The sequence below is a fragment of the Poecile atricapillus genome, chromosome 1 (genome assembly GCF_030490865.1).
Source record: "Poecile atricapillus isolate bPoeAtr1 chromosome 1, bPoeAtr1.hap1, whole genome shotgun sequence".
Classification (NCBI taxonomy): Eukaryota; Metazoa; Chordata; class Aves; order Passeriformes; family Paridae; genus Poecile; species Poecile atricapillus.
Window position 1 is genome coordinate 80,617,358 of NC_081249.1, and position 27,824 is coordinate 80,645,181.

Consider the following 27,824-nt stretch of genomic DNA (forward strand, 5'->3'; position numbering starts at 1 on the left):
TTGTTCATTCTGCGTGCTTCAGGATTTGTCATATGCTGTACCTAGGCAATTCTATTTTAAAAGCTGTGCAAAATATGTTTAACTATAAGGAATCAGTTTGTAATTGCATGTGGAAATGTAGATGTCTGTAGCTATGTATTTAGAAGAGCATGTAGTGACAAGAATAGCTTCAAACCGAAAGGAAGTTTTAAGACTCAGTATTAGGAAGACATTCCTTATTGTGAGGGTCATGAAGCACTGGGACAGTGGATGCCCCATCCCTGGAGGGGTTCGAGGGTAGGTTGGATTGGACTTGGGAGTGCCGTGGTCTGGCCAAGTGTCCCTGCCTATCATGGTGGGGCTGGAACTAGATGATCTTGAAGGTCCCTTCTACTGCAAACTAGTCTATGATTTTAAATGCAATCTGTGTATCACACACTGTAGAGCATATAGAAGTTGGTCAGCTGTCAGGAGCAGCCAGGCAAACTCTCAGGGAACTAAGAGAACCTAAATTAGTGTTTTTCGTAGTAGCTTTCTGATGCTGGTATCCGCGCTTCAGTGCAGGTAAGACAGCCATTTAATACATACACACAAGCATTTATTTTAAATCAAATTCACATGGAAGGAAAAATAAAAGAAAAAAATAATTAAAAAATATATAAAAAGAAAAAAAAAAAAAGGAAAAAAAATAAAGCACGCCAGAATTCTCCCGGGGCCGAGCACTGCCCCACAGCCGCGGCACCACTACCGGGCCCAGTCGCTCGGCAGTCCCGCGGGCCCGCAGCAGCGCCTGCGCCGCCGCCCGCCAGCTCTCGCCGTCCCCCGAAGCTTCGTGAAGATTCCGGAAGGCTCCGGCCGGCTCTTTCCGCCGCGGGACCTGCCCCGCCCCCGGTGCTGCTGCCCGGCTTCCTTCCTTCCTTCCCTCTTCCTTCCGCCGTGTTCCGCCGAGTTCGGCTCGCCCGGGCGCCAGGGCAGGAGGTGCTGCGGCCATGTCGCTGCTGTGCTACAACCGGGGCTGCGGGCAGCGCTTCGACCCCGAGAGCAACACGGAGGGTGAGAGTGGTGCGGAGGCCAAGGCGCTGAGAGCGCGGGGAGCGGGGCGGCCTCCGGGGCTCTGCGGGGCGCAGCGAGCCCGGCCCCGCGGCGCTGCGGCTGCCCCGGGGACACGCGTGTAGGGCCGGAGCTGGGGCTGGCCCGGCGCTGCAGCTGCCCCGGGGACACGCGTGTAGGGCCGGAGCCGGGGCTGGCCCGGCACTGCGGCTGCCCCGGGGACACGCGTGTGGGGCCGGGGCTGGCCCGGCGCTGCGGCTGCCCCGGGGACACGCGTGTAGGGCCGGAGCCGGGGCTGGCCCGGCGCTGCGGCTGCCCCGGGGACACGCGTGTGGGGCCGGGGCTGGCCCGGCGCTGCGCAGCGCCGTCAGCTGTGTCAGAGGTTCTCAGGGCCAGCGTAGGCTCCTCTGCTGAGGGCCTCTGTGGGGGCTGCATTCATCGCAGTTACCAGCGGCTTTTTGCTTATTTGGTTTGGTTTTGTTGATTTTTTTAGTTCAAGTGTGTGGACTTGCAGCAGGTAATTAAATGCGTCTGAATGGCACACGTGTGTTGCTTCTCCCAAGTGCCTTGAGCGCTTGCAGTGCTTCTGTGCGTGCTAGGAATCCTGGTGAAACGTATTTAAAGCTCTGTCATTTGGGGTTTCATAATTCTGCAGAGGCTGCAGAAGGGTGATCTGAGTTTTCAGAAGGCTCTCCTTCACCCGGCTCATAAAGTAACTCAGTGGGTTGAATTTCTAGAACACCCTCTTTGCGTTAATTAAATTTTTAGTGACCCCCAGGGTTGGAAGTAGGGTAACGTGTTCTAGCCTGTGCATTTTCCGTGGTTTAGAGCCGTGGCGATAAAGAGAGTTTATTTTTCTGAGCTATGTGTTTTTGCATAGAGAGGGGAGCATATTGAGTAGTACTTGCTAATGTTAATAACAGCAGAAGCAAGCACAGTTGTGGAATCCTTACATTTAGTGATTTCTTCCACCGCCATCCCCTACACCCCTTTGCCCCAAAAGGCAAAGCAGATGAGGTTATATATTGTTGAAAAGAAAGGAAAAAATCCTATTAGGACTTGGTGATCTGTACTCGCTAAAAAAGTAACACTTCTTCACGGTTTGTGATCAAGCTGTACTAAACTAGGTCAGGTTGGCATGGCCATATGCTAACTCTGTGGTGCTCAGGTTGGGGAAAACAATGTCATGCCACAAAATTTGTTTCAGTAAGTGGCTGGAACACTTCAGTAAGTAGTGGAATCACTGTACCCTAAACTAAGCAGTTCTGAAGGTAAATGTAATTATTCACAGATTGCTACAGAGAATGAGGTTTTGCGTTTGGGTGACCCCTACAAATTTCCACTTTGATATTTAATGAAATTATTAATAAAGTGCTTTAACGATGTAGCAGTAAGGTGATAGCAGTGTGTTCACAGTTTGGCTATGAAATTGATGTCAAAAAACTCCAAATGAACAGAAACAAAAACCTTAAAGAATTTTGGTACTAGTGTCTCCAAAATTATCTGAGGGTTAGAGAAAATGATTTTGAAAGATTTCGGTCTTCCTGATAAAGGAAAGGTATTAACAGCAGTGGAGAGGTAACTTGTTTTGGTTTTTTTATTCAGTGAAAATGTAGAATAGCAACCAAAGGCTGCAGCAATCTGATCTCATGCAAATCAGAACTAGATTATGCTTTTGTCTGCTTGTATCCTAATTTCCCAGTTTTTGGTACCTAGTGTGAGAAGGGATCCCTCGTGTCAGATAAGAGCTGTTGGACTCAGTATGAGTGCAGATGAGCTGGTGTTTTTACTGTCCTCTAGCAGGGATAATGGTCAGGCTGCTCAGTGGACAGATCCTGCTGCCTCTGCTGAGGCACTGCAGAGCTCCTTGTCCTGGCATCTTCTCTTGTGGAGCACGCAGGGCCCTCAGGAGGCAGCAGCCAAGTGGGCTGTCATTTGCTCCAGGATGTACCTGCTGCAGAGCAGGCTTCGGGGAATGAAGAAAAAGGATTGCCCTTGGCCAGATGGACGGCCAGGCACTTGTCTGTGTCTGCCTTGAGCCACCCCTGAGTTCCTTGATTATGAGATGGTTCTGGTCTCTGAAATGGTTGTTGTTATTAACAGCATCTCTCTAGTGAAGAATTGGAAATACTCATTTAAGACTTCTGACTCAGATACAGTCCTTGCTACAAAACAGTTTATTTTTACTCTCATAATGCTTCTGATGACATAGTTTCATACTTTTGGAAAAGAATAACCTCTGCTCTTATTTTTATTTGATATAACAGTGAAGTCCTGGTCTATGCAAAATAGCCACTTTTGTCCTGTTTAATTTTCCTGTGATGTTTACCAGCATTAGCTTTTCCTCCTGAAACTGAAGGAATTGGTAGAGGTTTATGGATATATTTGTAAGTCTTGTTGAAGGACTAATGTCCCAAAATATGCATATTTGGACAGTATTACTGCTTTAGGCTTAGGCACTGAGTATAAAATCAAAGAAAATTATACAAAACAAGATTTTTTTTTGAAATCTACATATTTATAAAAAAGATAAAAGCAATCAAGTGTGTGTTGGGTTTTTGCTTATTTAATATCTGTGGGCAGATTGCTAATGAAGTTATTTATCATTTTTTCTTTAGCTTCCTATTATATGCATTATTACTGTTTGTGTCACTTTTAATTTTAAGTGTTTCTAATTTTGTTTTGAAGGTTAGAAGATGGTGTTTAGAGTCAAGTCAGTAAAATACTATCCATGCAGTACATGTCAGTGAGAAGTTATATAATCAGAGCAGTTTTATTACATGTGAAAGGAATACAAGTAAAAGAGAACAGCCGTGTAATGTTGATAAACATCTGTGAATACAAACACTTTCATTAATGGAGGTTGTGTTCCAGTGTAGTGTTTGTACAGAATGTATTAATAATAAATAGTATTGACATGTCACAATTGTGCATGTGGAAGACTAACCTTTGAGTTCAAGTCCTTAGGTGGCTTAGGATACTACAAACATTGAAAAAAGAACAAGGTAATTATGGTTAAAATCATGAACTCATGATTTGCATTTAGAGATTTTTAGCAGAATATTTGTCAATAGAAAGCTCTGATCAGGTTCAAATAGATGTATTTGAAGTGGTAAAGCAGTATTTTCTGTCTGTCAGGTAGCCATTGGGTCACCTTCTTCTGCAAAATTATCAGTAAGGCCTGATTACTGATGAAGGTCAGGGGTGGTCCACAGGAAGTTTACTTGCTGCATGTGGAAGTAGTAGTTTGTCTTAGAACCTGCTTTCTAGATTGTGTTGTATAATACTTAAGGAGAAAGAAGACCTGATTATTTATGTTTAATATACGTACTCAGAAAGGTTTTTCTGTGGAATCTGGATTTTTCTGAGTAATGATGTGCATTTGGGGAAGTGGGGCAGCCTCACAGTGTACATGAATTGCAAATGTGACATTTTTGCTGAGTTTGTAATCATATGAATAAAGATCCTTGGTATGCCTTAATATTAATAATAATCATTGTCTTCTAGGTTCATGCACATACCATCCAGGTGTGCCTGTTTTTCATGATGCTCTCAAAGTAAGTATGCAACTGTCCTTCTAAGGATTATCTTTTTGTTTTTTCATCTTTTTCATTCCAGATCGTTCAGTATTGAGAAACTGATGTTCAGTCCATCATGATCAACCCCATGAAATTAGAAAAGTACAGTTATTAATTCCTGAAAAAGAAATTAAAAACTCTACTCATATGGTCTAAATGCCATGCAAGTCTAGGTGACTTGTTTCCTGTTGATTGACTGACTTTAGGTCTCTCAGCAGTTTAATTAGGTCCTCTAAATAGGACTGTGGAGCCATTGAGAGGTTTCATACTCTTTCAGTTAATTAACCTGCTTGGAATTCAGAGCAGCTGCTTGTGGTCTAATGTGGCCAGGGCACTAATGTGTATGTGACATTTGTCTGTTGTAAGAAACAGTCGTGTTCATTTAATCAACCAAATGAGGATGTTGGTTAAATTGTGACTGGTCACCCATGCCTTTTATGCAGCTGTCCAGCATTCTTGGGCTGCATCTTCAGTGATGAGTCATATATACCTATGGCACATCTCCAGTGCTTAAGCCAACTGCTCAGCCCATCCTTGGTTTTGTGCTAAACTGTTTTCCCTCTTCAGGATCTACTGGATGCATACAAAGTGCTTACAGGGAATCATTTGCGACACGACCGCTGAAACAGTACAGGAAATTATTCTAGTAATTTAATTGTGTGTAGTCAGGAATCTGGTGTCCAAAAATGAAGCCTGGCACTTTATTAATATCGATGTAGCCTAAGTGACTTCTTAGAGCACTAAACTGCTGTTTAGCTGAGCTTTGAGGGGAGTGATTTTTTTTTCTTGTTACTTAGATGCTACTGGAAGTGCATCTCATCCCAACAATGTGGTGTCTTTTGGCCTTGTGAAAGCTTCTGTATTTGTGCTGGGCAGTGTGTTTACTGTGAGCTGTTGCTGATATTGCAGCATCTGACTTCGGAATCGGTCATTGTGTGCCACAATTATTCTTAGATCAAATACGGTACAGTTGCTTAGACTATGGTAATTTTTTATCTACGAAATTATAGCTGTACTCAGTACAGTACAAAAATCTTCTACATAATTATAAAGAGAGAAATTATACAGTTAGCTCAAAAACTTACATTTACTTATATAATCTTACATATTCGCTGTTTATAAACAAGCACCACTTTTCCCCATCTCTTTATCCTGCCTCTTGACCTAATTAAAAAATTATCATAATTGCAAATGAGCAGTTTTCTTCCTCGTATGAGTTCTAGATAATCTGGGTGTGCAGGATGAACCTTTTGTCTCCTCAACTGTGGAAATGGTTAATATTTTGAGGGTATTTTAGAACCACCTACCTAAAACCCATTGTGTTGCACCATTTAAGCTTTCAAAGCAGTGGTGCATTAGTCAAACTGTTGCCTCTAATATGGTTCTTTGAGTTCTAAGATATATTATTCACAGGCAAGGCAATTTGCTCTAAAATTGAATTTCTGGTTTATATAATAAAAAGTGCTCTTGATTGATGTAGTTGGATGGCTGTGCAATGCACATATCCAGCTCTGTTGGTGGGAAATAAGCAATTAAAAGATTTGAGTGGTGTTCAAGAAAAGGAAAAAAAAATCCCTGTCATTTTTGAAAGAGGACCTGTACATTGGGCCACAGGTCAGCCTGGTCTCAGGTGTAGTATTTGTTGTTTTGCTTACATGTTACTTGATGAGACAATGTAACACTTCTATTTTCTGTTCTACAGAGTTGGCACCTAACTTGTCAGGGAAGTATTGCCTCACATTTACTGTACTTTCTGATTAAGACAGAATCAGCAAACTAGAAGACTTCTCTGGCTTCTAAAAATGAAGATGATAATATTGTCCCCAGAAGGAAAGGAAACAATTGCTAATTTTGATGTGCCGCATCTTTTAGAGGAATTTAATAAATGTGGGGTTTTTTTAAGCTGTTGTCAAGTTTGGTAGTCATGCCTGTGTTGTTTCTATTCCAAAATGTTCACAGGGTTGGTCATGTTGTAAGAGGAGAACAACGGACTTTTCTGACTTCTTAAGCATTGTGGTATGTACTCCTGATTATTTACAGTTTTCATACTTGTCAAGTGACAGTGATTAATATTAAGTGGTTCATGTGCTTACATGTTTTAAATTAGCCTACTTCAGTTAAAACTGTCTTAATTCTTATGTACTCCATTTTTCTTCATATAATGCTGAAGTCAATGCTCATTTTCAAGCTTTAATTGTTAAAATTATCAAATGAGTGTTTTGATAGAACTACTTGCTAATAAGGAGGGATGGTCAACATTAATTGCTGATTTGCTTGACTACAAAAAGTGTGCACTTTTCTTTTAACTTATATCCAAAATTAGATTATTTTGAGAATAAAAAATGAGAATATTTTTCACTTCAGTCGTAGGGTTTCCTTTGCAGCCAGTGTTTAGAGTGGGCTAAAGGAGAAGATGGAGCTGAAGAAATGAGTCAAGAAAACTTGTTGCAGTTTTTGTTAATTCTTAATGCACATGAACCACGCTGCATTTATATATAAATAAAAACATATGCTTTCCACAATAGGGCTGTACAAAGGGTCTCCATAACAGCGAGAAACCTCCTGAGCCTGTTAAACCAGAAGTCAAAACTACCTCTGAACGAAAGGAGCTAGCTGAACTGAAACCTAAATTTCAAGAACACATAATTCAAGCACCAAAGCCATTGGAAACAATTAAGAGGCCAAGGTATGGTATATGAAACTTAAGGTTTTCCAAATTTGTAGTCAGTTGGCCAAGTTAAAGCTTGCTTGGTTATTCGTGTACATTTCATATAGTGTAGAAATTCCAAAATTAACCTTAGTTTTTTTACCTTGGTTTTGGTAGCGATGATGATATCTTAAGCTTCAAAATAAGAGAAAATAATTCCAGTTATGACAAAGAAGTACTTGGTCTTTCAGCAGTTAGATCCACAAGAAGCAGAAATTGAAATCTATAACCTCGTAGCTTAAAATGCCACTACAAGCTGTGTTAAGTATTTTAAACAGTAATAAAAATAATTTTGAGGTGCTTGTATTTAGATTCCTTAGTATCTGATTTATTTTTATTTTTGTAGAGTATTTAGGATTTCCCTTTGAAAGCCAAGACTGCCTTCTAAGTGTCTTGTCTGTTTTTTCATAAACAGTAAGGGCTGGCATTTACAAATGTAGTTTGTTGAGAGGTTTGAAAGGAAGAGCCTTGTAGGAAGATTAAAAGTTACTGCTTTGTCTTCTATAAATTCTTTCTCATTAAGTAAGTTGACGCTAATACTTGGACTTTTTTAGCCCAGATGAGCCAATGACAAATTTGCAGCTGAAAGTGTCAGCTTCCTTGAAACAAGCTCTCGATAAACTGAAACTGTCATCAGAAAATGAAGGGAGAAGAGGTAAGGAGACAGGGAGATTAAGTAGGTATGTGATGCTAAGTGTCACACAAATAAATGCTATGCTGATCTTGTAATTCCTGAAGTGATAGTTTCGTGTCATTAAGTTCTTTTTCTTAATAATCTGGGAAATACCTTCCAGTCCAGGGAATGATGGCTGAAGTTCAAATGTGGATAACATGGAAACCTGTTTGTCAGAAGCAATACATTGTTCTTAGCATTATTTGAACTGCGTCTTTTCTAAGGTTTCGTGGTTAGAATGGACATAATGGGAACATCAGTTTCTGAATATGGGACTGACAGAGTTACCAAGAAATGAACTTTACTCCTTATTGTTGCAGAGATGGTATCATATAAAGCCTTCATAAATTGGTGAAATTCCTCTGAAGACTAGTTGGTTCTCCCTTGTCTGTTTTTCCTCTTTCTTCTTCCCACGTTTTATTTGGAATTTCGTTCCAGAGCTACACTGCTCCTTAAGAAACTTCGTAATTTCAACCTACGCTTGTGGCTATTTTATGCTCTTTTGTTCTTGTGCCAAATTAATTTAGCTCTTCTTTTTCCATGGTATCCAAATTATTTCCTTGTATGTATTTATAGACAGCAGTTGAAGCCTTCTACATTCTTAGTTTTAGAAAACTGAACAAGATGAATGATTGTTCTCTTCCCCTGTGATTGTAATGATCCTCTTCATCTTCTCTTATTTACCTCACTTAAAATGTGTAAAGATATAGAGCCTAGAATTTGATGCGTAGGTAATACAGCTTTTGGAATGTTTCTTTGTACCTCTCTGGCAGATTTCAGTGTCAGACAGAAAATAGAAGCTCGAAGAGGGAGGTTTTTCTAACCTCTTCCTTGGCTCATTTTAGTTCTTAATAAAAGCAAAGTGTTGAGTGGATTATACAATTCATTTTCTATTTTCAATAATATTCTGTTTACAGAGGAAGATAGTGATGAAATCAAGATTGGGACGGCATGTAAAAATGCAGGCTGTTCAAAAGTAAGTGGTTCAGTTGTACTCTAAATCCAGCCACTCGGCTATTAAGTGAGCAGATCTGTGTTTTTGTGTTCTGTGAGTTAATTTGGAAAAGGCACAAAGTCCGTTTAGTTTAACAAATGCACATTTGATAACACACTTTGTATGGACAAATGTGAATTGTTTGCAGAAAGTCAAAGATTTTTTTTTTAACCTGTCATGAACTACTAATTAGTAACCTTGTCAAATCCATGGTACTGATGTGTTTCAACTTAACTGTAATATTGTTATTACAGCTTAAATGTAATATTGGTGAGCGGTGGCTTACTGATAACACTTGAGTTGCTCTTGATAATCTCTGTATAGATCAGAAGCATCTACAGATCTTAACAGTTAATGCTTCCTGCAAGAAGAATTAAAGTCAGTGTTTTAACACTTCTAGCACCAAAATTAGTCATTATATTACATAGTCATTTAAAGTGAAAGTTACACTGACACGCTTGTGTTGTGCAAAATGGGACAGTAAGATTTAAATAGCTGTTTTACCTGGCAGACTTTGCATTACCTACTGAAGCTCTGGTGGGAGAACTTTGGCAGTCTTTGTGTTGGGAAGAACTGATACGATATTCAGTGGCTAAGTTGTATATTGTTTATTTTACTTTCATTAGAGAATCCATGTGTTTTATGAATGATGAATTTAATTTATTTTCAAGTTAAGTTCTTGTTTTCTCTGAATGCTCGGAGTATTTTAAAGACAGAAATCTCTGAGGATCTATGCTTTATGAGCATAGATGGTGTCACCATTGATGTGTGCCATTGAACTAACACAAAGTACAGCTTCTTAGCAGTGCCAGAGAACCTTTTGTGAAGGAAGGTTGAATGGTTACTTTTAAAAGCTAGAGCAAGCCATTAGATATAGATTATTTACCCAAAAGCTTTTTCGTACCTTGGACATTTTTTCTGGTTTTTGTTACGTTTTGTCTGAATTTTTCCTTGTTCCAAATCCTGTAACAGTAATACGCTTTAAATGCTTTGTCCCACCAGACATACGAAGGACCACACAGCACAGAAGAAGTATGTATATACCATTCTGGTGTACCTATATTCCATGAAGGGTTAGTATTCAGCTAACTTCCATTTTTGTACCTGTGTTCTGTGAAGGGTTAGTATTCAGTTAGCTTTAGATTTTTTTAACTAGTCTGTTGTGTGTTCATGCTTTCTTTGTAGCTGTTTTCTTGATTTATTCAGTATTATTCCCTCTTCTGTCAAAAACAGCAATGCTTGAAGGGGGTATACTAAAGTAACAGAAATATTGCATAAAGGAAAGACCTTAAATGTTCACAGTAAATAGTGTCCTAAATATTGTTTGTTAATTACTTTGCAAACTTTCAAGGATGAAGTATTGGAGCTGTTGTAAAAGAAAAACTTCTGACTTCAATACATTTTTAGCTCAAGAAGGCTGCACAAGAGGCACACACGTATGGACTAAAAAGGATGCAGTAAGTAGCATTAAGATTGCACTCTGTAACTGGCCATTGTGAATTTTGAATACTGAAATGTAGGTGGTAGCTGGATTGCGTTATTACTGTAGCTGAGCTATTACAGATCACTACCTCTGAAATAATGTGGAAGATACTGTGCACAGCAGGAAAACTAAGAAATGGAGTGTGAAGTAGTCTATGTACAGGTATACTTGTTTCTTTAAGAGCATTATAGAATATAATAATGGACAAAAACACTTGAAAAACATTATTTGGTCACACAATGGATACAGGTGAATGCAAAGTTCTTGTTATGAATATATCATCTGTTGCTGAGGCAAAATGCGTTTGACACTGCAAACATCAGGAATGTTTAACAGAAGAAAATAGATGTATATTATAAAAACTGTAGTTTTGTTACCTCATTCTAGAGCAATTATTTCATAAATCCTTTACTACCTTTAAGTCATATAATTGCTTGCTTTGAAGATTTATATTTTTGTTCTAGAATTTTTTGCAAGTGAAGAAAGTAGGGACTAAAAAAAGCTGAAGTTGTGAGCCTAAAGCAGGAGAGTGGATGAAAAGAGAGTAAAGAATTTACCCACATTTAAAGAAACCATGTGTGTCTTAACTATATGTGTATTCATATAATGGGCTTCTATCCAACAAGGGGGCTTTTTACTTTAACTTTTTGTTTTTATTTTCAGGGTTTTTTCACAGTTTACTTTTTCTGCATCAGAGAACAGAGGGTAATACTTTTTTTTGCAGGAATATGAAGCATTCCAGGAGTTATGGCATTCTTTCTCTTAGTTCAGTTCGTTTTTATAACCTGCTGGCTAGCTGTAATCTTGGAAAGGAAGTTGATCCACCAAGTAGCATTTTTTTTTGCTGTAGTTTGTTTGAGAGGGAGATACTGAAATACTTAATCAAAAGAATTGCGAGTGGAGTCTTGCAATCTCCTGTGAAGATGAAATAGTCCTTTATTTGCTATGCTAATTGGCTATTAAAAAAAGTCCTGAGAATTTATGCTGTTAATGCTGTAAAAAAAAAATCAATGTAATTCTAAGTCTTTTTTTTGTGTACCTTTTTTCCTTATGCAGGGTACAAAAGTAGTTCCATGCAGGCACGATTGGCACCAGACTGGAGGAGAAGTGACTATTTCTGTATACGCTAAAAACTCCGTCCCTGATCTGAGCTATGTAGAAGCTAATAGCACAATGGTGAGCCTCTACCTTAGGATTAGCAACTTGAACTTAGGAAAATCTGCTCAGGTCTATTTACAAGGGAGAGATAGCATAAGACTCTTCTTTGATTAGCTGCTTTTTCTTGGCATTTGTGCTTTTTCAAGTATGTATAGGTTTTTTCTCCCTCCCTTCTGTTTGGACATCTGCACTTTAATGTGTGGGTTTTTTAAAAGCTGCAATACAGTATGAAAAAAAAAAAACAAACTTTCATTTTACTTCCATAATTAAAACCCAAGCGTGATGGGTTTGCATTACCATATGCGTAAATAATTATAGATTTATCATTTACTTGTATTTGACTTAATTTGATACCATTCTTCATTACATGCTGTTCCACAGCTGCTAATATTAAACAGGTGTCAAAATGCTTCTCTGATTCCTTAATTTAAACAATAAACTAACAGTGGTCACTGTTGACTGCAACTGCATCAGAATCTATTAAAATAAATACTCGTTTCTATTTCTGAGGGACAATTTTATCACTTTGATCATTGTAGGATCCAAGTCCTAACATGGTATATTCTGTTTAAACATGCTTGAGGTGACAGATGTTTTATTAACATGATAAAATTTCCTTACTTTCTATTGTTTTTCCTATTTAGGTAAATATCCATATTGTATTTGAAGGAGAAAAGGAGTTTCATCGCACTGTGAAGTTATGGGGAGTAAGTATAAAAAAATGTTTTCTATTATAAAGAAACAAACAAAAAAATCAAACAAAAAAATCCCAGAAGGAAGTCAAGACATAAACCTTTAGCTTCCTCTCTTTCAAAATGGAATTTCAAAGTTTTCCTCATTACTCTGTTTTTTGAAAGAATTTCCATTACATGACATTGAGTAATTCCATTACATGACATTTAAATCTGAATATAATGACTCAGGAGATCCAGTGTGACATCATAATGGGCACTGCTTTGTATAGAAGGTTGGCTTCCAAGGTCCTTTTTGATCCCAACACTATGGTAGCAGTGTTGCAGAAAACCCTTGCTTATGTATGGTAGCCAATATATGTTAGAGTTGCATAGGAATATGTTTATGTCATAAACATTCCATTGCTTGGGAATGGGAAACAGCTGATTTTTCAAGATACCAGAGGGATCTTCATCTACCTAAATAAACATCTACTGAAATTTAATGATGAGCTACTCCCTAATTCATTCCCCAACGTCTATCAGTCTGTTAAACTGAAGTGTGAAACACCTTTTCTGTTCCAGGTGATTGATGTAAAGAGGAGTTATGTGAACATGACTGCTACAAAGATTGAGCTCACCATGAGAAAAGCAGAGCCCCTGCTATGGGCAAGCCTGGAGTTACCAGTATCCAACACACAACCAAAACAGGAGGGTTCGGATCAATAACGATTCCAAGAGACAAGTTATTTCTCATGATGAAGTGGTGACTTGCTACTGTAATCAAATATTTAACTTTTATATAGATCTCTTTTTTTTTTAATGCTAGATCATCTGTTCCCTTTTAGAAAGAAATTTGACGCACAGTAAATGGGGGTGTAAACTTGAATGGGTAACAGTTATTTCTGCTCTTGTTCCCATGGGTATGTTTATGCTAGATGCAGTGTCTCTCTGGGAATTTAGAGTAAACAGCTATTGCCCTTTGCTTGCAACCTTCCTTACCATGCACTGGCTATCCCAGTAGATGTGCTCTCTGTTCACAGTGGGTTTCTCTATTTTTCAGCTGTTCTGTTTAGACTGGATGCATTAAGTTGCCTGTGTTAAATTCACCACTGTTAAGAAGCATACATTAATGCAGATAAAAAAAATCTGAGTTTGAACTGATTAGCATGCAATTCCACATCTAAAGTGAAAGGTTACATAAACAGAAATATGAAGTTGTAGACTTTCATGTTCTGAAATGAAGGTTTGTTTCAATACTGTTGGCTGTGGAAGGATGAAATAATTGATATTATTCCAAGGATTTCAGTACTTGCTGACTCCTGCTGTCTTTCATGTGTCAAAGCAGATCGGGTTAAAATTTTAAAAACGGTGGCAAGAAGGGATTTTTTGTTTTACTCTTTTACATTTGCTATTTAAATATAAAAGCAAATGGACAGTGAATTGGCTATATAATTTAGCATTTCAGCTGTGAAGAGTATGCAAACAACAAACTATTGTAAAATTACCAAAGTGCTGTATATATTTGACAGCCTTTAGAACATATAGTCTGTTGTATTTTACAACACTGAAAATCTCAAGACTCTTCTCAAAGTAGGTTGATACGTGGTATGTAGGAGAAGCCAGCACACCCTGTAGGTGTCTTGGTAAAACAATTTCCTTATAGATGTGTGTATCTCCTGACTCTGAGGATGATCAAGGATGGTCATCTAAGAACTGTAGTTATATACAGGACAAATCTTGGGAGAAACAACGTGCTTTAAAATGTCTGTCTCAAATTGTAATTGTACCTTTGAATCAAAATACTTTAAAAGAATACTTACCTTTTGAGTAGACCATTATTAGAAATGAATACCATAGTTTTTTTTCAGTTCATCAGTAAAGGTACATGGCTGAAAACAGGATAGCTTAAAAATTAGATTTTTTAAAATTTTTTTTTATCCAAGCAACAACATACACGGTAAGGCTGCTTTCTATTTCTGCTTGGAATAGTTTCTTAATTTTGGCTTGCAGGTGAAATAAAAAAGATTTCCTATAAAAGTAATAAAAATGCACACCATTATTTATTGTGCCTAATCATATATATGTAAACAGCAGGTCTTGTGGACTGTTAAAATGCATGGATACTCATCTACCAGCCTTGGCAGACCTGGAATAGTGTCAGGAGAAACACAGGGTGTAGTAAAGGCATTCTGAAGTGAAATAACAGATTTCTAAGAATCTTGCTGTTTTCCAGTAGTATGAATTGACTTGAGCTCAGACTTCTAACAGTACTTGAAGTCCTACTTCATGCTTAAAGTAGTAGGAAGTACATTACCAAAGAAGCCATCCCTGAAGACCAAGAAAGTAACACTGGTGATAAATATATATATATATACAAATGCATATATAAAATTGTTTTGGTGCTTCTCTACCTTCACTTCAAGATCCTTTGTTGTTGATTACTTAGTTTAAGCATGGTTTCATACTCCCTTGGACTCTTCTACAAAATATCAGCTCTAAGTTCTGCTGTATAGATTCTGTTAACCTCTAATAATGCCTTTTTTTTCCTCTTTTTTTAAATTTGAAAATGTCAGGTACTACGAAGTGATAGGGTACAAGCTTATAAAATGTGTGCCTGCCAAGTGGTCCTCTGAAAATTGAACAGATGTTCCTTGATGTTTTCTGAACCAACAAGTGGAGTACTTATTAGTATGACACTGAGAACATCAGAGGATAAAAAATTCTAGATAGCTGTAGCTACTAGCATGCCGTCTGTGTTTGTGTGTGCAGAACTCTGAACTTGGACAGCAAAATTAGCAGTGCTTAAACGCCAGGATAAAGTTCTTGTTTAACAAGCAAGTTCAAATTTGTCTATCCATATGGATATATAAATATCCTAAATATGTTTAAAAAATGTGGAAAACATGTTTTCACTTAATTTGCATCCTCATGTGCAGTAGGCTTACATAATGTAAAATCCATTTTAAAGAACTGCATGAAAAATGGAATTCCTTGGGAAAACAGAATTTCTGTTTTTAAGTTGTCTTCTGCCTTAGTGCACTAAACCCTAAATGGAGAGAAATGTGGATGATTGGACCATCTGCTGTAAATGATGCAGTCTTCGGGAGCCTGTAACTACTGTTACACTCTTTCAAACTATGTTCTGCTGGTAGCTTAGTCACCTTGGCCATAAATGGGAGAAAGTTCCTGTAAACATAGTCCCCAAATTTGCTTTTGCTTTTTATGCATTCCTCCTGCTCTTTTCCTGTTGTTCAAACTTTCAGCACAAAAGTAACAATACTTCAGGTTATCTATAATGAGTCTCCCCATCAGTGGCAATACAACCACTTTTAAAACTTACTTGTTTAAAAAAGCAAGCAAACAAATTAAGGAACCCATAAAACTCCCACCAGATTTGGTCAGGCAAGAAAGTATAGATTTTACAATAACAGCATAGTTTCTATGGCCTGGGATGCTTTTCAAAATAAAAAGATAAACCTTCAGATGGCCTGGGCTGCCATAAACTAACTGCAGCAATTCTTAGCAGTTTTTTATAACCATATGTCTGCATCTATCCTGAAGCTGCAAGAGGTGCATCACTCACTGAATTCATGTGTTTTCAGCAGTTGCTCACAACAGGCTTCAACACAGCAAGGGTTGATCCTTGTGTTTCATGCAGTGACATCTTGACATGCATAATGGTAGCAGACACTTTGATGGAATATTGGCTTGGCTGTAACTTTTATTGGTAAGTGTGGAGAGAAAGTAATGCTAGCTGTAGTGTACTAAACCAATCACGATTGATACTTTCCCAAAAGCAAGACTTGTCAAGTAAGCAAAGTGATTTTGGATCACAAGCTTTCCCCTGTCTAATAATATGACACTAAATTGCAAACCAGTATGAGCAGGAATACTTGGTATTGAATTTATCCTTTTTTCATGCTTTCAGATGTTGTGCTGTATTTATCAAACTGATTAAATTGATACAGTCTAACTATTTTTATAAATAAGTGTTTTAAGAGCTGTCGTGTGTTTCACTATGGGTTTACATGTTACACATGTAAACCAGCATGTCACATGAGTCAGAACTGACTGTCCAGGTGCATATTAAAGTTCACCTTCACGATTGCTTTATAATACAAAAAATTGCATGGATATGCAAGTTTATGACAGAAATCTTAATCTTTTCCCTCATGTCTAAGCCCATTTTCCTATCTAACATAACATATTTCATACCTGACATTACATCCCAGGTAACAAGTGATAGGATGAGAGGAAATGGCCTCAACTGCCAGGGAGGTTTGGATTGGATGTTAGGAAAAGGATTTTCATGGAAAGGGTTGTCGGGCATTAGAACAAGCTGCTCAGGGAAGCAGTGCAGTGACAATGCCTGGCGGTGTTTAGAAAAAAACATGGGTATGGCACTTAAGTACATGGTTTAATGGTGAACATGGTGGTGGTGCTACCTTGGTGTTTGGTGATCTTAGAGGTTTTTCCCATCTTAACAATTCTGTGATCTTTTATCTGTAGCAACATTTCTTGGAGGAATTGGAATTTATGTGAAATGTTAATACACTGCTAAGCACAGGGCTGGTCAGCTACTCTGACTCATAGGTCATACATGGCACTGATACAATTTGACAAAAAAATCTTCCATTGGATGGTATTCTGGATTGTGTACATTATCAAGTCACCATTTCAGTAGTTTGGGAATTAGTTTTACTAGGAATTTTGCCTTGGGAAAAAAATATACCTATTCTACATAATGATACATTTTTGGCTTGCATTCTTTAAACATGGCATGAGTATTGATTAAATACTGTACCTGTTAATGATTGGTCTTTCCCAGTTGCTACTAAATTTTTTTACTTTTGTTCAGGAAGGAGATCCTTTTTAAAGTAAGTTATGTGTCTGGAACACTGTTTTAGGGTGGTAATAATTTTGCCATTATAAGAGTCTTGAATAACAGTTGAAGAGGAGATGGCTTTTCGCATGGCTGTTTGATTCTGCACATTCATAAAACTTACAGCAATTAATCTCATGTCTTCATGCTCTATTTTTTTTCTAAATGTATTCAATAAAATTCTTATTACATGCTGGTTGCATTTGGGGTTGGTTTTTGATTCCTTTTGTTATGAGTGAGAACTTCCCTGTTAGTTTGCAAGATGCTTGGTAAAGTAAAATGTTAAGTGGACATTTTCTACATGTGAGTCTACATGGGAGAAAAACTGCATCTCCAAGGGGTTTTTCCCCACCTGTTGTTCCTTTCTTTGCTTATTGCTTTCTAATGCTGCAGCCCAGTCAGGATATGTGAGTTTTGCAGAAATCTGAGTGTGGTTACTGACAGGAGGGGCTGTCTCATTCACAGAAATAGTTCAGTTCAAGAATTTTGAGCTGTCACAAACTATATGGAAGTGGAGTAATTCTAGATACAGTGTCTGTTTCTAAAGTTGCTGAAGGTACTGTTCCTTGGATGTTTTTTTCTGGTTTCTTGGAAAAAGAAGATACTTTTCAAAACCTCTGGCATTCACTCAGTGTAGAAAAGGGTTCACCTCTTGAAGCCCAATATCTTCTATGGTAGTAAATAGCTGGTGTTTTCCCAAAGTTTGGTAGATGTTTTAACCAGAAGGTAACCGAGGTGTTGTCACAGACATTACAAACTAATCCACAGTCAAATGAGTGTTAAGCAAAAAAGGAAGCATCCTTTTGAGTAAAATATTTTTATTCTCTACTGGAAACAGGCATTTGAAAAATTAGTTCCTTGTTAAATTTTAATGAAAGCTGCATTGCCACAAAATTCATTTAAAGCTACCTGGAGGCAGATCTGTTACCTTACAATGCTTTATGAAATATTTTTGGTCCAGAAACATTGTTCTCTGAAATGTGACTTAAACCTATGATAAATATTTATACTGCAATATTATTGCTGAATTCCGTGCTTGGGAGAAAACTAACCTAATGTGCTTCTAGCCTAATGTGCTTAATCTAATTTGTTCCTCCTTAATTGGAAATCAGGCTTGTGTATAATGAGACAGAGTTGATACAGTGCGCTTCTCTACCCCAAGGGACTTAATTTAGGGTTTTTTTCAAGGGAATGCCTTGTAATCAGGTTATATCGCTATGTACATAAACAACCCAAATTTTAAATGTTCTGCCCATAGTGGAAGCGGTTAACATTTGGAGTGTCTACTCAAGAGCAAAACCTACAATAAAGAGGTAAACCTACAATAAAGAGGTAGTTTACATTCTTTAACTGCAGCTTTGTGAACTGGAAGCTTGTTGGCTCTTCTGTTACCAGAGTTTAACTTTACTGGGTAACTTAAGTGGGATGCTTGTGCTTTTCAAGAGCAATTAACAGCTGTAAAGAAGAGATGGTTGGTAAAATGAATGGAGGGAGGATATTGAAATGTAGTTGAAAATAAGCTTTTAAGAGAAAGATTGTCACATGTTTGTTGAAAAATAATTCAGAGAGGACATGCTAAGGGTAATACAAAGCAACAATTCCCAACTGCTAAACTTGACAGTATTTTATACTTTCCTCACATACCTTTATAAGGGTTCACCTCCTTGCTGTGTAAGCAAAGTGGCATTGGTCAATGCTTCTTTTGCTGTTATTTTTCCTCAATAACATTTTACTTTACAAAACACCCAGTTAAATTTGTTGCATTTATTATTAAACAGTTGTTTTGGCACACATTGCCTGAAGACTTGGGTATGGTTGGGACTTCTACGATGAAAAGAGGCCAAAAATTCAGTGTGGTTTAGTGGCAATACCCAAATTCTGAGTGCATCATTCTTAAGCTAAACCATGTGTCATTTTAATGAGTTTTTGTATTTCACATTTGTATTATATAATGCACATATGTTTTACCTTAAACTGTCCCATAAGAGTACTTGAATAAGTGTAACTATTTGCAACCTGCGGCTCCGTATGTCATTCCTCTTCCTCCATGCATTGCAGGTGTTCTTCACTGATGTTGTAAGTATAATTTTGTGTAGACTGAGCAGTAGCTGTGAGAGAGCTGATTTTGCCAGAGCTTCTCCATATTTTGGTAGTTGTGTTTTAGCACAAAACAGAGTGTAGTGCTTTCTGAAAGGCACATGCCAAGTCCTGCAGTTACGCTCTGAATCCTATACAAGAATCTGGTCCTCAGGCCAGGTAGTTTTTTATCGGACTGCAGATAACAAGAATAATATTTGCAAAACCAAAGTCCAGTCAGGCTGAAGTAGGTGAGCAGGGGTGGTTTGAAAATACAGGAAGAAAAGCTGGGTTAATTTAATCAATTTATCAGGTTTACCAGGACTGGACACTAAGCATACATATGGACAAATATCTGTCCTTAATGATTATTCTTAAAAAACTTGGGGCCTCCCCCACATCCCCAGGTGCCGATCTCTGCTGACAGTTCAATGAACAGAGGATTCCCGTGGCTGGTAGCACGGCAGAAGCTTCATTCCAGCTCTGCAGGGTCCTGGAGCCTGCCAGACTTGCTTTGTCTGAACTTCTTAACTTGCCTGCAGGTTTGTTCTGGCTTGTTCAGCTTTTAAAACTTTTCTCATGTCCAGGTGGCTACTCTCTTACTTGGTTTACCTTGTTTCTCATTCTGTAGTTGCTTGGTGTGGACATACTTATATAACTACTAAAACTAAAGCAGGTTTAATGTGTAGAGCAGCATACTTTTGATTTTAGTGCCATGTTGCAGAGGGATACATGCAGGGGCCTTGAAAACCGGCATGTGATATAGATATATGTGGTATAGAGGACTACTGACATGGGATAGTTGGAGAAGGGGTGCTTCGGGATAACGGAGATCCCAGAAAGAGAAACAGCTCATGAATATTATAACTGCTTGTCTATTGAAAGAGTTGTACTTTCCTTTCTTCTTCCTTTTTCTTTAATAATAGAGACTAATCATTCTTTGATCACACAGTTAAGATTTCAAGCATATCAACAATGAACTTCCCTTACAAAGTGTGTTTTCTTTCTGCCTGTAGTAAGATAGGATGTTTATGTTTGACTCCTCTGTCATGGCAGTGGGCGACATTATCACTGCTGTCAGTACCCACACTCTCTGTAAGGCTACTGCCAGGATAGTATGGTGTGTGTACTGCAGGCTGAAGAGAGCTTTAGTGCAGGCAGGAGGTCTCCAGGCTTGGGGGCTGTGGTGGAGAGTATGGAAATACAGCTTAGGAGACAGAGCTGAGAAAGCAAAAGCAGTGCTTCATTAGCGGGGAATGTTGATTCCGGAAATATTTGAAGGTATGAGCAAACACAGAGATCTAAATCTTTAAGTGCTCAGTGTTTGCAGCTGACCATGCTTCCTCTGCCTGAGCTTCTGCTTCGTGCAGGTTACATAGGGGTGTGTTGTCACAACAGTCACTGTGTCCAGCAACTGTGACTTGGGTTTCCTTCTAAAAAGTACAGCCAAGTTTGGAAGTAGTGTGGATGGCAGAATCAGGAACATGTCAGCTGCGCTGTCAGCAAGCTAGCGAAGCACATCTGGGGAAGGTGCCATGTAAACTTAGCAAGTCTATTCTTATCCAATACCCTCCTGTGAAAAGCTTTTCTATTATTGCCTCTCCCATTTTTTCCCTTAATTAAAGGTTGGAACATGTTTGGAGTTTATTTGAACCAGGTCCAGCCCCTCCTGCATGAGGTGCCTAACAAAGCACTCTTATTCCTCCTCCTCCTAGATTCCTTGAGCTCCCCAAGCTGAAGATGTTTAAGAGTGCAGCATCCATCAGGAGAAACACTGTTGATGCTGACAGGAGCATCCTTGACTTCATAGATTCTAACTGGCACAGGTCCCAGTGGTGTAATGGAAACTATCTTTTACCTTAACTAAAGACTAAAGACTGCTTGCTAAATTCAGCTCCTACTGGTTTCCCTAAGGACACTTCCTGTCAGCAGGTGCTGTTCAGTAAGGAACAGAGCACTTTGGTTCTGCTCCAAGCAGCAGAAGCGAGTTTTCTTTATTTCATTTAATTAGTGTTTTCTTCTCTGCTCTGCCATAGGGAAGTTCATGATGTTCACAATCATTCAACTTTTTGAATAGCACTGTTAACTGTACACTGAAATCCCATTAATGATACTAGAGAAATTTAGAGAGGGGAAAAAAAAGCAGGTCATGGTGAGTATATCCAATTTCTACCAGCTGCAGAGAAAGGTCCCCAGATGAGTTAGACACTGTCACCTGGAGATTCCAGCACCTAGGCTTACAGATTTCTTTCCAAAGGCAAACTAAAAGTATTTCAACCATAAAAGAATCTGAATCATAGGATCAAAGATTTGGGTTGGAAGGGACCTTTAAAGGCCATCCAGTCCAATCCCATTGCCATCTTCAACTAGAACAGAACTCTCACCCTGAATGTTTCCAGGGATAGGGCCTCTACCATCAATCTGGGCAACTTGTTCCAGTGTTTTTCACCTGCATTGCAAAAATCCTACTCATATCTAATCTAAATTGACCCTTCTCCAGTTTAAAACTACTACTTCTTATACTACTGTAACAGGTCCTGCTAAAATTATCTCCAAGCTGAAATAAACTTCCAGGCACTGTCCCTTTGGAACTGATTTTCTAAAGGGGCAATTGATAACCCAAATATCCAAATGATACTTGGTCCATCCAAGTTTAATTTTGTCAGATTGTATTGCAGCTCCAGTGTAGGATGAAGAGTCAGTTTCTCCCAGTTGTAAGATTTACTGATTGCTTCAACCAGGCTGAATGAAGGAACTGGGCAAATGGAGTTGGGCAAGGACAGAGTAGGTGATCCAGTGTTATCTGCTTGTAAAGAGAGAGTGAAAAATTCCCTTCCACACTTCAAAACTATGGGGAGGCAGAGCTATACTTTGGACTGGGGGACAGCAACACAGGCTTTTTTTGCTTATCTGTAGAGCATAAGATTCTGCTCATTGAGAAAGGAAAGGCAATTGGAGCTCTGAGTAACTGATCCTTTCAATACCAGGAATAAGGGTTTTTGTGGAAATTAGTATAAGCTGTTTATAAGTGGTTTGGTTTCCTTATTTATAAATGTTTGGCTATCACTCTCCCTCAGCAGAACTTTATAGACAGGAATGGAAATAGATTTAATCTCTTTTGTATACTTCTCAGGATGTAGCTGGTCATGATGAATCTCACATTTGCGCAGTTATCAATTAAGTTGACAAGAGGAACAAAGCAATCAATGCCAGCTGTGCATTCAGCCTGCTGGGAGCTGTAATTTATTCTTACACCTTCAAACTGCACAGGGAAGCACGGAGAGATGCTATATTCTTTTGCAGCAGCAAGGTAGTAGTACAGAACCTCAAAGGCTAGCTACCACTGAAAGAGTTATGTTTACTGGTGAAACATTTGTTTGCTGGTTTATACATTTCTGTAAATGAAGGAAGAAGGAAGTTTCATCAAATATTTTCTTTCAGTGTGGAAACTCCTTGTTTGCTTTATACTCTGATGATCCTGCAGCAGCAACCACTGACAGATCCAAATTTGGCTGCTGCTCATAAGGAAGAGGCACTAATGGCTTTTTCCACCATCTTGATATCCTAACCCTCCCCTGGGGGCACATTCAGTACTGCCTGTTGGAGTTAATGTAAAGTTAGGATAGAACAGGAAGGGCACACGGTTTGAAGAAAGGGGGAAAAAAAATCAACCCAGTGCAGTTATGTGCCAGTCATATAATTTCAAGATATCTTTAAGCAATAACTTCAGCTACAGATGTGGAGATGAACTTAATAACTTTGAGTGTCCCCATTTAGGTAAAAGAGAACAAAAACGTAGCCATTGTTCATAGGCTTATAGAATGGCTTGGGTTGGAAGAGACCCTAAAGATCCTCTAGGTTCCTACACCCCTGCCATGGGCAGGGACACCTTCCACTAGACCAGGTTGCTCAAAGCTCCATCCAGCCTGGCCTTGAACATTCCCAGGGATGGTGCATCCACAGCTTCATTGGGCAACCTGTGCCAGTGCCTCACCACCCTCACAGTGAATTTCTTCTACTCTAAACCCACCCTCTTCCAGTTTGAAGCCATTCTCTTTTGTCCCACCACTACATGCCCCTGTGAACAGTCCCTCTCCAGACTTCTTGAAGCCCCTTTAGATACTGGAAGGCTGTAAATAAAGTCTCTCCAGAGGCTTCCCTTTCCTAGGCTGAACAATCCCAGCTGACTCAGTCTTACCCTCATGAGAGAGATACTGCAGCCCTTAATCACCTTCATGCCCACATCCCAGTTCTGTTGGGGCTTCAGAACTGGAAGCAGAGGAAGAGAATCACCTGTTCTGTGCCCCAGTATCAACTACTCCTGTCTCTTATGTGTGGGCTAGCAAGGTCAGTTTTGTACTTCCCAGCAGAAGAGCCATGTACTGTAGAAGTGTAATTTCCTCCTTACATGCCTGAGGCTTGGTCTGCAAAAAGCAATTGAACAGTAAATTTTTGAAAACACCATCCACAAGTACACAATTCCTCATCTGTCATGGAGGCTTATTGGAAGTGATGCTAGTAAAAACTTTTCTTCTTGGTGGCATATACCCCCCAAAACAACTTCCCACAGGAAGTTATTTCTAGTTCCCTTGTTTGAATTCAAGGAATCTGAGATGAGAACAACTCTGTCGTGCCTCTCTAATTCTGTCCTTTTTAGTACCACATCTGTTCTATTCCTCAAAAAAAAAATTTTTTTTTTTTTATTTCCACAGCCTGGTGCAATTTGGCAAAATGGTTGTGAGAAAAATGGTGATATATTTTACATAAGAAGAGAAATTGGTGTCAGTTCCCACAAGATGGAATGTGATTCACTAAAATTCTTCTGGTTTTATTAGTTTTAAAGCATGTAGATGAGAAATATAAAGGGCAAATGAAGCAAGATTTTTTTTTCTCTTTTTATACAAATTAAACAGTTGTGTACAAGTGGCCTTCTTACGCATTTCAGTTCGTCTTTGAATGTAAAATCAGCTCCTGGTGGAAAACTTTCTTCAGGTCTTATATGAAGAGAGAATTATCTCAAGCCCCATGCTTGTTACTGTTAACAATGTCCTCCAGCTCCTTCAGATGGAAAAAATATAAAATAGATTGCCCAGGAAAAAATAGGAACAAAAGCTGCCATGGGTTTGGAACTAGAGGAACTGCCAAAAAGAGCATGGAGGTCAACTTTCGGTTACACCCCAAAATCTTTATTTTCCAAAGTGGAAATAAAGGAAGGAGATGCATAGTGACTTTCAGAGGGATGCACATGCACTCAACTGAGAACTCTGAGCTTTTGGATTTCTGCATATAAGCAGCTGTTTTCCTTGATTATCAAGAATTGCCAGTACTGCTTTGGCAGTCAGTAGGAAAGTCAGTTTTTTATTTTTTTTAAGAAAAGAAAGCAAATGCAAAGTTCAAAATTCTAAAGAATAGATTCTGAAGTGCAGGGATGCCTTTGGTGTCTTCTATCAGAACAAGAAAAATGGACAGGCTGAGTATTTTTTCTCTCAAAAGGTGTCCTGTTGATGACTGCTATGGACAAAATTTGCAAGTAGCTTGGTAAATAATTGTTTTTGTAATTGTACATCCAAAACACTGAGTCCTCAAAGTTGGCAGATCTCTCAGAAAATTCTAGTTGAAGTTCCTGCTTCCCCACTTCCCACTTCTCCCCACAACCAAATTTTCTTCCATGCATAGCTGTTCATAAAGCTACAGTTGTGTCGGTACCAGAGATGCAGCAAGTCCTAGCTCAGGAGTTCTGACACACAGAGCTGCTCACCTACTCTGTGGTTTGAGGGGCTGGAGCCTCAGGCGGGGCAGGCAGTAAGGGACACTGGGCTTCTGCGACAGCCTGACAACTCTGCGTGCCACACTCTGCTGTGTGAGTTTCCAAAGCCATCATCTTACGCTACTTCCTTCAGTGTTCCTGCTGCTGCCTGCACTGTGAAAGCTGCAATGGAAATCTGCCTCTTCACTTCTTCCCAGGCTTCGTGTTGATCAGCTTTGCTTTCAATATCAAACATGGCATCATAGATTCCTGGGAAGGATTCTCCTGCATACTTGTTGTGGCTGCTTGGAGCAAAGATGACATGTCTGTGGGAAAAGAAGAAAAAGGCAATTATCCTAAAGAAAGGAAACTATTAATGGGGTGTTTGTTCAATCTATGTGTACTACATAAAGGAGCTGTGAATTCCAGGAAGATCAGACCTTACTAAATACACAGGAAATTGGTCTTTAAAAGGACAGGAACAGTCCCAAAAGCAAAAGCTATTGGAAAGGGCACAAATTTAGGTCAGGTGGCCTTCTCCTTGGGAAGAGATGACACATTTGCCTAATTAGGAACAAAATGATGTTACACTTTTTGAAAGTGGGAGCTCAAAAAAACCTGTCAAAGTAATTTGACAATCTGGAACAGGGAGTAGAACTAGTTACAGGTATGTGGTGAGAAATGGAATAGGAACCTCAAAAACAACTAAGTAGCTGCATGATGGTCAGCAGATTACTTACCTGGGAAAGGAATTTAAAAGGAGGAGAAAAAAATCTGTGGGTGAATTCTTGAGAAAAGCATGAATTCTTCAGTGATCATATTGGATCAGAACTGCACAAAATATCAATCTTATGTTTTGGTATAGTTTTTTTTCCTGCAAATCTGCTCTTAAACTGTTTTTAACTATGTAGCATCAAAGCACATTTACACCATGTGAAAGAGTCCTCCCAAATGAAAAGAAATATTAAAATTACATTAATCAGTTCAAGCAAGTAAGAACTAATAATAAAAAAACCCAGGCGGCTCCAAATGATACCCAACAAGAAATTTTCTAGAAAGAAATTACTTCATTCTTCTCAAAGAGTGAATGACAGTTTATCCTAGGAGGATGGACGTGTGATTCCCAGTTCTACCTGCCTGAAAGACTTCAGGCATGGCATGAAGACCATCTATCAGTGAGTCAGATATATCCAGCTGATAGGAAAAGGGGGATACTGAGAGCAAAATGAGGTATTCACACCTCTGACACTGAAAGCCAGCTTCTTGTCAGGTATTCCTGATAAAAGCACTGGGTTTCTAGAAAGGATATAGTAGATTGTGGTTTAAACTTTTCGGAGCACCTATAGAAGCAACCAAAGCTGGGACAGATGGTGCTCTGTAGTACAGCTCACAGGCCTTTATCCTGTGCTGAAAGTTCACTCCCTCTCCAAATTCTCTCCAGGCTCTCCCTTCTCAGCTTCTCTCTTCAACTGACCCTCACTACACATCTGTTCTCATTGTTGTCTCCCTTTTACTCTACCCTCATTTCACCTTTTTTTTTCAATACAGTTCATTCATTCTCCACTCAATCCTCACTTTGTAGACAATCACAACTGCAAGCTGTAACAGCAGTAGTACTAGACATCTACAAGTAAAAGTCAGAGTATAATGGTGTTGTTGCTTAACCACAGCTGTTAAAAAGAGAGCCAAAATGGAGGAATTTGGCTCCACAAGACTGATGTAGCCAAGGAGTTCTCTTTAAGGTTTATAAACAAAGTTCACTACTCACTGGATTTACTTAAAGCAACATGTTGAACTCTAAATCCTGTTAGGCCTATACAGCAATTCAACTGACGAGTCAGCTGCAAAAACAGAGTGTCTTGGACAGCAGGTAAAGAAACTTTTAGCCTCACCTGTAAAACTTCCTTCCTGGCAAGCCCAGAGGATCAGTGAAAGCTCTTTCTGTTAACATCAGCTGATCATTAATGATGCGCACTGCAACTGAACTGCATGAGAGGGAGACAGAGAAATGTTGCACAGCAGGGAAGAAACATGACTTCCAGTTTCATTTAAAGCACTTTTCTTCTCTCTTTTTTTTTTTTTTTTTTTTGACAGAAAAAGAAAAAGTGTGGTCTACAGTTCACCAAAAAAAAAATAGTTTTGCAAATGGAGATGCTGAATCCATGTTGTTTTAATGAATTGACATTTCTGTGTTAGAAAACAACAGTTCACACTATGCAAAATAAAGCAGGAAACTTTCTGAGAGTGTCAGATACTTTCTTAGTATTAAATGGCACTGGAAAGATGCTACTTAACAGAGGGAAGACTGAGATTTACATAGATAAAGATAGCTAAATTTTGGTGTCCACCCATCACCAAATAGCCATAGTCTTGTTCTAACCTATACAGTAACATAGTAAGGATGGGATTCAGCTGCCTAAACACAACTGGTACCATATATGGCCTGCAGTCACTGCACTCAGAGGGCACAGGAGTCCTGCAGGGGCCTTAGGCTTTCCAATATCATAGGGGTATCTCAGGTATTCTGTCTTTGAAGTGTGCTGAAAGTACAAATTCTGCCATCACCTACAACACTCAAGTGTAGGTGTTTAAATAGAGATCTCAGTCCAGCTCTTTCATTGCTACCTGCCTTTCCATGTATTACAGTAATTTTAATGACAACCTGATACTAGTAATAAGCTGTACAGCTCCTACTATCAGTCACAGGAAACATTATTGTATCTAATAATTCATCTTAAAAGATACTGCCTGTCTCAGGGTTCAGAGCTCTGTTCTACACTAATCAGATAGAATCCTTGTGTAGTAGAGGAAATAAAGAACTGCT

At 38.9% G+C, this 27,824-nt stretch overlaps 2 protein-coding genes across 3 annotated transcripts in view; one reads left to right on the forward strand and one right to left on the reverse strand.

Moving 5' to 3' along the window:
• The first annotated feature begins 715 nt into the window (after nt 1-715).
• CHORDC1 (cysteine and histidine rich domain containing 1) lies at nt 716-17,380 on the forward strand. The gene is made up of 11 exons (XM_058844572.1): nt 716-1,032; nt 4,537-4,586; nt 6,567-6,623; nt 7,133-7,293; nt 7,869-7,969; nt 8,905-8,963; nt 9,984-10,054; nt 10,333-10,438; nt 11,521-11,640; nt 12,267-12,329; nt 12,879-17,380. Exons 1-11 carry the CDS (start codon nt 969-971, stop codon nt 13,020-13,022), a joined length of 996 nt encoding a protein of 331 aa, XP_058700555.1. The 5' UTR covers nt 716-968; the 3' UTR covers nt 13,023-17,380.
• Nucleotides 17,381-23,070: 5,690 nt separating this feature from the next.
• Nucleotides 23,071-27,824, reverse strand: part of NAALAD2 (N-acetylated alpha-linked acidic dipeptidase 2) — a 31,396-nt gene continuing 26,642 nt past the window's right edge. For both annotated transcript variants that reach the window (XM_058858137.1, XM_058858131.1), the window contains exons 18-19: nt 26,893-26,985; nt 23,071-25,326 (exon numbers count right to left, since the gene is read on the reverse strand). In XM_058858137.1, the coding sequence (XP_058714120.1) occupies nt 25,137-25,326; nt 26,893-26,985 (283 nt within the window). In that variant the 3' untranslated portion in view covers nt 23,071-25,136. The remainder of the gene's footprint in view (nt 25,327-26,892; nt 26,986-27,824) is intronic.